Genomic DNA, 9,539 nt, shown 5'->3' with positions numbered 1-9,539 from the left:
CGTTCCCGGCGCTGCGCCGGCGCCGGGCGCGGGAGGGAGCGCCGGCGCCGAGGCAGGAGGCGGGAGCTCGAGGCGGGGCGGGTGCCCGCGAGCGGCAGCGGTGCGAACGCGCCTCGGCCCCAAGCTCCGCCCTCGCCCCGCCCACCCCTTCTCCCGCGCGCGGGCTCCGCGCGCCCCGAGCCGCGCGCGTGCGCGCGCGTGCGCAGGCCAGGGCCCTCCGGGGGCGGCCCCGTAGGCTCCAACGACAGCGTCGGCAAGGCCCCGGATTAACCCTTTCCCTGCTCGCCCACAGAGCGGCCCGCTCGGGTTCCGTGCCTGCGCAAGCCGGCGGCGCGCCTTCCCCCCAGCCCGCACCGCGCATGCACGGGAAGGGGGGGGCGGTGGGGGTGTTCACGGCCGGCTAGACATTCTGTGCTCGTGCAGGAGAAGGGCTGCTACCATCAGGGACGTGCACGATCCCCCCCCACCTTGTCCCCTCCCCAAACTCAAAAAAAAAAAAATCCAAAACACACTGCCACCCACCGTGCCCCCCGAGCCCCGCGTCCATCCCGTCCCGGCCCGGGTGCTAGCGAGCGCGGGAAGCCCACGGCGACTGTCTGTGGCTGTGCCAGGCTGCAGGTAAGCGCGGGCCGGGGTGCGGAAGGGGCCGGGACCGTCCGCGAGGCAGGCACGGGGGCGGCCGGCTGCTGGCGGGGCGGCCCCGAAGAAGCGCGTTCCCGCCGAGCTCCGGGGCACCAGCCAGCTCCAGGACGTGCGGCGGCGGCGCGGTGCGAGCGGGGACGGGCGTGGGCCGGGGCTGGGCGTGGGGACCGGGCGCCCTGGGGGCCGCGCAGGCCGGCGAGCGGGCTCGGGGAGCGGGCGGGCGGCGACGGCCCCGCGCGCGCGCTCGGCAGCCGAGTTCATGGCCGCCCCCGCTCGCAGCGCCGCAGTGCACCGCCGTGGGGGTGGGGACGGCCCGAGCGCGGCCCGCCGGGCGCCGCCCCTCCGAGCCGGGGACCCCCGCCGCGCCGCCCCCCGGCCGCCTGCGGAGGAGGGGGCCGCGACCCCCGCGCACGCTCTCCCGGCTGCGCCCGCGGAGCTCGGGGGAGCCGGCCGCGCGCCGCCCCCGCCCCCGTCCGCGGGAGGGCGGGGGAGGGCCCGGCGCGAGCCGGCCGGGGAGTGCGCGGGGCGCGAGCTCCGGGCTCGCGGGGCGCGGCGCGGCGCGGGGCTGCGGAGCCGGCCGCACTCGCTCCCGCTCGCCGCGCCGCCGGGGCGGCTGGCGGGCCGCGGGCCTTCCCTCCGGCCCGCGCTCGGCGCCGGGGCCCCCGGCCTGCTCCTGGAAGGGAGAGTGGCCCTCTCGCCGCCGGCTCGGACGCGGAGAAGCTTTTGTTGGGGCAGCAAATGCAGATGTGCAGTCCCCGGCTCCCGGGTCCGGAGACTGGAGACCCGCTTGGAAGGCTCCCTGGGGCTTGCTCGTGGTTCCCTGCCTCCTCTCCATTCCGAAGTTGCTAGCTTGCAGCAGGGAAGTCGTGGGGCCGCCATTGTCGCGGCTGCCCTGGGGTAGGCAAGGCGGCTGCTTATGTAAGTCTGGCTTCGCTGGAAGCCCTGCGCGCGGCCCTGTGCAGGCGGCTGTAGCGCGCGAGCGGTTTGGAGAGCGGCTGGGAAGGCGCAGCGTTATTGTGCAGGTGTAGCTGGGGCTGCATCTTTTTCTGCACCTTCCTGCACACAATGCTGGCAGTGGTGATCTTCCGGTTTGACGCATCCGAACTTAGCGGTGGGAACATCTGTATAGAAAAAAAAAAAAAATAGGCCAGTGGACACATGGTCTCTCGTCTCCAGTCCTCAGAGATACTGGGAGAGAGGTGTCCAAATACACAGTGGCCTAAAACAAAACAGAAAAAATAGCGCAGTGATGTGTTGCCATAGCTACTCGGCGGCCACTCCTCTCCCTCGTTGTCCCTGGCACTTTGGTGACACCAGCCCCAGGGCGAGTTCCTAGCCACAGCAGGAAGGTTCTGCGTGGGCTGCCTTCTCTCTTGGGCCAGGGTGCACCGTGGGTATCACGTGCAAGTCAGAGCACCCTTAGAAATACTTTTGCCCAGCCCTCACGCTGTGCACATGCAAAAGCGTCTCTGCAGAAGGCAGCTTTGAGGGTGCCAGCCTCTAGGTTGGAGCCTTGCCCCCGTATTTTGTGTTTCGAGCCCAGCCCATCGCCCCTGCCACTGCAGACAGCTTGCCTGTGTGGTCCCTGTTCAGTGGAGGAAACTTTTTATGTTTTTCAGGATATTGGTCTGCAGGATGGAGTTCCTCGGGTAAGAGTTAAAACTCACAAAAAGCTAAAATTCTCTGAGCCTCCCTGTAGGGGTAGAAGTGAAAACACCTGGATTTTTCTGATGCAGGCTTAAAGACAAGGGTGTGCTGTATTTACAGGTGTGGAAAGACAAAAGCAACTACTGTTCCCTCTCCTGCCATGTTAACTGTTGGGTATGTGAACTTCTATAGCTTTGTCTATTTATTAAGGTACATTCACATGTTTCTATGAGCCTGGAGAACAATGTGGAGGGCTACATACTCAGCAGGGAATGATGGGTGTCACAGGCCCCTACTGGCTTTTTCTGTATCTGTAGCAGTCAGCACCTGTACAAATATGGACATGGCTTTGGTTGTGAGGAGAAATCCTGCCGTGGTTCTCCAGCCCTTCCTTCCCATGCCCATGCACAGTCCCACCGTGCCCCATGTGCTACAGCGCTTACCCTGGTTCACGTCTGTTCAGACCTGGACCTAATGCTGCCATCCACCTGCCTCTTGGCTTGCAACCTGGAAATGGGTACATGCACCAGACTCAGAACAAGAAAGGGAGGTTCATTTTTAAAAATCAGTTCTGGAAAGCATTGTTGGCTGAGCACTGGAGAGAGAAGATACCTCACTCTTGTTTGTCCTTTGCTCCATAGGTCTGGCAAGCCCCTGATCAGAGTTACTCTGATCCGAAGATTTTGGTGTTTAAGGCAGTAAGATAATAGCCTGAATTGTTCATGGTAACTATAACTTTGGATGTTCTCTCTGAAAAAAGTAGAGTCTGTGTTTGCTTTAAAATGTGTCAATTCTGATTATTCATTAATGCTTACGTTTCTTGGGGGGAAATGTGTATTTTTCTCAGATGTATACCTTTTGAATAAAAGGAAAGCAGTGCTTTTGAAAAGAAAACACCTAAGACAGATCAGTTCTTTAACATGGCGCCAAAGGTCTTTTGTGCCATTTCAGAGCTATGTTTGCTTACAAAATACAGTACTTACCCAGTACATGCAGAGTTGGTGACGGCTTTATCTGGAAGCTGGGTAGATCACCACCCAGGGAGAAAGAAGCCACTCAGCACTGTGTTCCCAAAGGGCATCTGGTTCCCTTAGACCCTCATTGGGAAGTGGCCCCACACTGCTGTGAAAAAACCAGAAGACAACTCGTAATAGAGTATTACAATGCGATAGTTTGGCAGTGATGCACTGCTTTAGTCCTATAAAAGGGATTCATCTCCTCCATCAAGGAAGGCTGACAGAGTGCCAGCAAGTTGTTTTTTGATTCCTTCTCTAGAGATGGAATTAGATTGGATGGGACAGACAGTAGTAGAGGATCTTTTTCTTAAACCTTGATGCAAAGTTATTTTTCATTATTTTTTATTATTTCCACTTGGTTGTTAGGAAGCATGAGTGTGGGAACTGTATTGCCTGGTTTGAATGCCAGCTCTCTACTCAGTAGTGGTAGAATCTTGGGCAGGTTTCTGGCTTTGTTTCTAAAACGGTAATAGTTATGGCATAGCTCCCTGACCTGTGACGCCAGTGTCCCACATTGGAGTGCTGGGTCCAGTCCTGGCTGCTTTGCTTCCAAGGCAGCTTCCTGCTAATGTGCCTGGGAAAGCAGCAGAAGATGGTCCAAGTGCTTGGGCCCCTACCAGCCATATAGGTGACCAGGGTGGAGTTCCTGGTTCCTGGCTTCAGTCTGGTCCAGTCCTTGGTGTTGCAGCCATTTGGGGAGTGAACTAATGGACAGAAGATTCTCATTTTCTCCCTCTCTCGGTTGTTTTGCCTTTCAGTAAATAGATAGATAAATATAAGTACATAAATGAAATGCCTACCTCTTAAGATTATTTAAATATTAAATTAATTAAGTCATGTGAAGCATGTTGATCATTGTCTGGAGTGGATTATACTCATTAAAAGTTGCTATTAGTGTTGTGACTAGGCAATCGATAATTAGAAGTAACAATATGGAAATCCCCTAAGTTGAGATCAGTTTTTTCTGCATATTCTTGGATCATTTTTTTCACATTGATTTTCTCAAATTGGTTTCAAAAATTGATCAGGAAGTAGAACTCTGGCAGTGTTTTCTGTTTGGAATGGTATCATTCGTGACAATTAAACTTTGCTTTTCAAAACAATTTTTTGTAGGAGTTTTTCATCAGTATGTCTGAAACCATTAAGTATAATGACGATGATCATAAAACTCTGTTCCTGAAGACACTAAACGAACAGCGCCTGGAAGGAGAGTTTTGTGATATTGCTATCGTGGTTGAGGATGTGAAATTCCGAGCACACAGATGTGTTCTCGCCGCCTGCAGCACCTACTTTAAAAAGCTTTTCAAGAAGCTCGAGGTTGATAGCTCTTCAGTGATAGAAATAGATTTTCTCCGTTCTGACATATTTGAAGAGGTCCTGAACTACATGTACACGGCCAAGATTTCCGTGAAGAAGGAAGATGTTAACTTAATGATGTCCTCGGGTCAGATTCTCGGGATCCGGTTTTTGGATAAACTGTGTTCTCAGAAGCGCGACGTGTCCAGTCCGGATGAAAATAATGGTCAGTCCAAAAGTAAGTATTGCCTCAAAATAAACCGCCCCATCGGAGATGCCACGGACCCCCAGGACGACGACGTGGAGGAGATCGGGGACCAGGATGACAGCCCTTCCGACGACACGGTAGAGGGCACGCCCCCCAGTCAGGAGGACGGCAAATCGCCCACCACGACGCTCAGGGTTCAGGAAGCCATTCTCAAAGAGCTGGGGAGCGAGGAAGTTCGGAAGGTCAACTGCTACGGCCAGGAAGTAGAATCCATGGAGACCCCAGAATCCAAAGACTTAGGGTCGCAGACCCCTCAAGCCTTAACCTTCAACGATGGAATGAGCGAGGTGAAAGACGAGCAGACCCCAGGCTGGACGACAGCCGCCAGCGACATGAAGTTTGAGTATCTGCTCTACGGCCACCACCGGGAGCAGATCGCCTGCCAGGCGTGCGGTAAGACTTTTTCCGACGAGGGCAGGTTGCGGAAGCACGAGAAGCTGCACACGGCCGACAGGCCCTTTGTCTGCGAGATGTGTACGAAGGGCTTCACCACGCAGGCGCACCTGAAGGAACACTTGAAAATCCACACGGGGTACAAGCCCTACAGTTGTGAGGTGTGCGGGAAGTCATTTATCCGCGCCCCGGACTTGAAGAAGCACGAGCGGGTGCACAGCAACGAGAGACCGTTCGCGTGCCACATGTGCGACAAAGCCTTCAAACACAAGTCCCACCTCAAGGACCACGAAAGAAGACACCGAGGGGAAAAGCCCTTCGTGTGCGGCTCCTGCACCAAGGCCTTTGCCAAGGCGTCCGATCTGAAAAGGCACGAGAACAATATGCACAGCGAAAGGAAGCAGGTGACGCCCAGCGCCATCCAGAGCGAGACGGAACAGTTGCAGGCCGCAGCCATGGCCGCCGAAGCGGAGCAGCAGTTGGAGACGATCGCCTGCAGCTAGAGGGGCCGGGGCTGGCGCGCCGGGCCTGGGGAGCCGAGACTGCGGTCGCGTCGGTCGGAATCGCCGACAGTTCCTGTGTTTTTGTGAAAGCTTACGGAGCGTTGTGCTCGCTGGACCTAAGGCACTGCTTGGTCAGGTGCTTTCAAAACTTTTCAAGGACGCTGTGTTCCTAAGTTCTGACCAAACAGTTTCACCTGTCCGGTGTCTCATGTTGCCAGTAACCCCTCAGCCCCCTCTTTTTTATGATTTTAATTTGAGAACTCCTGTGTCCCGTTTAGAAGTGAGAGACTTCTATTGCGTTTTTAATTCCTCTACACTCGCCAAGCTGGTGCGTGCACTGCACAGAGTAATATTTGAGTAAGTTGATTTCCTAATCATCACAATTATATGTGACTTCTGGTCAGAACAGCAGTTTTAGTAACTTAATAAAAGTACTTCATGTAGAGGCAGAAAATGTTGGTGGATGGTTGACCAAGAATACTGCGCAAGTACGGAAACAAGTTCTGGAAATGCAGAATGGTATTAGATTTATATTTGGTTTGTTAATTTTACATCATTGGTGTTGTTTTTTTTTAATTCCTGTTTTTGTGGACATATAAGAGTTGCTTTGCTGAAGTGTTTCTTCATCCATTTCGATTTGCCCCGCACTCACCTGAAAAGCTGTAGTCACATGTGCTGAAGGCTGAACAAACCCAACGGGTCGTTGGTGGGCTCGGGGCTGAGCTCTTAAATGCGGCATAGCCAGTCTGCACCAGCGGGAATCTGTGGAGTGGACCAGAAAAGGCTCCCAGAGACGAGGTTTTCACATGTGCGGGAGTTTCTAGATCAAAATAATCTGTTAGTTTTGAAATTGGATTTATGTTTATGATCACAACTAGGACATGAACAGATATGCTTCTTAGTATACATTTGTGTCCTTAACAGAAGGTCATCACACTTTGGGCTCTGTGCAGCACATGGGTTACCCATAATGGAGATGCAATATGCTTACTAAATTCAAAATCTTTTCAAGTGTGTAAATAGTAGTGTTGGTCTTACGTATTTCAAATAAAAGTAGACAGCTGCACTTTTTTTTGCACATTGGATTGAAATAATTTCCATTAGTAATGAACATCAGACTTTTTTTTAACCAATATGAAAGATTGTCAGACCAAATGTTTATGTTTTTGAAGTGTATTTCATCACTGGTTGCAGTTTTAAATAGAAGTTGATTGCCTTTTCGTAGCCTTGCATCAGAATTATAAATTCTGTTCCAGATTTGGTGAACCTAATATTCTTTTAACTATTTCTTTAGGAATATATTGAAATGCCAATAGTAATTTGAATTATGTTCTGTAAGAAGGTATTAGTCAATTACTTTAGAGTATGTACAATTGTAGAAAATGTCCACTTTTAAAATTCATTTTTGGTTGCTAGTTTTTTTTTAAATACATTAAAGTAATTTCCTTTCATCGCTTGTTGCATTAATATCTGTAATTACTATTGTGGGAGAAATTTTATTTTTTAAATTGGTGTATATGTTATGCCCGATACTGTAGAACAAAGATGCTACCTTTTTTTAAAAGTTTATTTATTGGTATAATGTTTAATTTAGTTTAAAATTAACTTAATTTTCTCTTCTTGAAAGTTGTTTGTTCTGTACTAAAAGTAGCCATGTCACTGTGTTTCTGTGCTGTTGGTAGAAGGGGAACTGATTGCTGGTTCCTAGGCTGTTTTAACCAAAGCAAAGGATAAATTTCACATCTTGTCAATAGCTATTTCAAGAAACCATATTTTGGGCCTTCATTTTTGTATATAAAAGAAAATATACTTCTATCATTCCTGTTTTCGGGTTTTTTTTTTTTTTTTTTTTTGTAGCAACCTTGGATACACCCAAATTTCTACCAAATGTGTTTTCTATCCTCTCTTACTTGTGGGTTTACAGATTTGTAAGCACACAGAATTAACCCCATGGAAACCACACAATCACAGTGGCAGATTCCCTCATCCCAAAGCTTAATTTTCAGTCCCTTATTTGTATTAAGCAAGTATTTATTGTTTGGCCTATTTTACACAAGAAATATATTTTTGTTACAATTCCTACCACTGGTACTGGGTTCATAAATGTGTTAGGGTACATGGTTTGACTTTGGTTATTTGTGGCAGCTCCGCTGTTTGCTAGGTCCTGGTCAGTGACACTCTCCCCACCTCCAGCTGGTTTTAGCCATTCCCTGGATAAGTGGAGCCATCAGGTGGGAATCTAAAAGGACTTCCAGCACCACAGGAGTGATGTGGAATGTACTAACTCTTAACCTGCAGTGGGAGAGGGAAGGGAATTCAAGATGTCAGCACTAATTCCTTTTCACTGACTTTGTCCTGTTTGTTCAAAGAGAATGCCCACAAACTTTCAAGCTTGCCTTGCATTGTTTCGGCCTTGGTGGAGGAAGAGAATTTTAGGAAACTTTAAGGTAGTGTGCCTGATGTTCATTTATCACTAACAGAATTGTTAGAAATCACAGAGACCATCATCAAGAGAACTTGGTGCTAACAAATTCCTCCTATTTTCTTGGGGGGAAAAAGATTGAGATGAGGGGAAAAAATGATGCAAATGGATGTAGTTTCCAATAAAAGGGCTAATCTGATTTGTAACCTCGTCATTTAGAACCTGGGAGCCATTCTCCTGTAGTAGCACTGTTAGTGATAACCATCAAAGCTTACCAAGTAAACATCAGAGAACTAGTACATGAGATTGTAGGTAAGAATTCTGAGTTGTGCCAGTGCTTCCAGGAAAGGTTGGAGAATTTTTTCCTTGCCTCTCTGAAGTCTGTCTCCACTAGTACAGAACCTCTAACTAGTAGCTTCCTCACTCTTAGGACTGTTCAAAATAAGTCAGTCCTTATTACAGCACTTCAGCTGTGTAAAGATACTGTGTTGCCTACTGAAACATCTTTGAGTATGCTGTACAGGCTTCTGCTGACAGCCTGTGTGCGCCTTAGAGCACTAAGGTCTTACATGGTTGTTTTTTTTTTTTTTTTTTTTTTTTTTTTTTTTGACAGGCAGAGTGGATAGTGAGAGAGAGAGACAGAGAGAAAGGTCTTCCTTTGCTGTTGGTTCACCCTCCAATGGCCGCCACGGCTGGCACACTGCGGCCGGCGCACTGCGCTGATCCTATGGCAAGAGCCAGGTGCTTCTCCTGGTCTCCCATGGGGTGCAGGGCCCAAGGACTTGGGCCATCCTCCACTGCACTCCCTGGCCACAGCAGAGAGCTGGCCTGGAAGAGGGGCAACTGGGAAAGAATCCGGTGCCCCGACCGGGACTAGAACCCGGTGTGCTGGCGCCGCTAGGTGGAGGATTAGCCTATTGAGCCGCGGCGCCGGCCCTTATGTGTTCTTTTTATAGTGGAGAATGGCCTTTGTCCATCAACTCTGACCCATACTGCTTACATCTGAAGGGCCCCAGACATAATTTACCTGGGTTATGAAAGATTTCAGCAGTTGAGTTTTCATTATGTCTTCCAGAGATAACCTACTTAGCCATATTCATTTAAATCTTCAGTATATAAGGAGGAGGTGTGGTTTAGGGAAAAGAGTTTTCAAGTCAAACATGGATCCTGGTTCTGCTTCTCAATGTATGAATGTAGACAAGTTCTTCAACTTCCCTGGGCCTTAGTTTCATCACCTAATATAGTGATAAGTGGTTTCTACCTTGTGGTCTGCTATGAGGGTTGATTGTGATAAACATATGAGTCCAGCCCTCATCCCTTTTTAGGTGCACCATAGTTTCTCTGCTTCTTCA

The 9,539-nt window shown here is 50.2% G+C and overlaps 1 protein-coding gene across 8 annotated transcripts; it reads left to right on the top strand.

Annotated features, from left to right (window-relative positions):
- Positions 1–479: 479 nt before the first annotated feature.
- Positions 480–7,583, top strand: ZBTB14 (zinc finger and BTB domain containing 14). Of its 8 annotated transcripts, none has more exons than XM_051851365.2 (5): positions 481–618; positions 2,262–2,291; positions 2,410–2,463; positions 2,931–3,014; positions 4,419–7,583. In XM_051851365.2, the coding sequence occupies exons 4-5, from the start codon at positions 3,012–3,014 to the stop codon at positions 5,763–5,765; spliced, it is 1,350 nt and encodes a 449-aa protein (XP_051707325.1). In that variant the 5' UTR covers positions 481–618; positions 2,262–2,291; positions 2,410–2,463; positions 2,931–3,011; the 3' UTR covers positions 5,766–7,583. The 8 variants fall into 8 exon arrangements, with proteins under 8 accessions (XP_051707332.1, XP_051707325.1, XP_051707327.1 ...); XM_051851367.2 differs by having other exon boundaries at positions 2,379–2,463; XM_051851364.2 differs by lacking the exon at positions 481–618 and adding an exon at positions 1,397–1,560.
- The last annotated feature ends 1,956 nt before the right edge of the window (positions 7,584–9,539 follow it).

The sequence above is a fragment of the Oryctolagus cuniculus genome, chromosome 10 (genome assembly GCF_964237555.1).
Source record: "Oryctolagus cuniculus chromosome 10, mOryCun1.1, whole genome shotgun sequence".
NCBI lineage: Eukaryota > Metazoa > Chordata > Mammalia > Lagomorpha > Leporidae > Oryctolagus > Oryctolagus cuniculus.
Note: the sequence above shows the minus strand (reverse complement) of the source record. Positions and strands in the feature narration are given on the sequence as shown.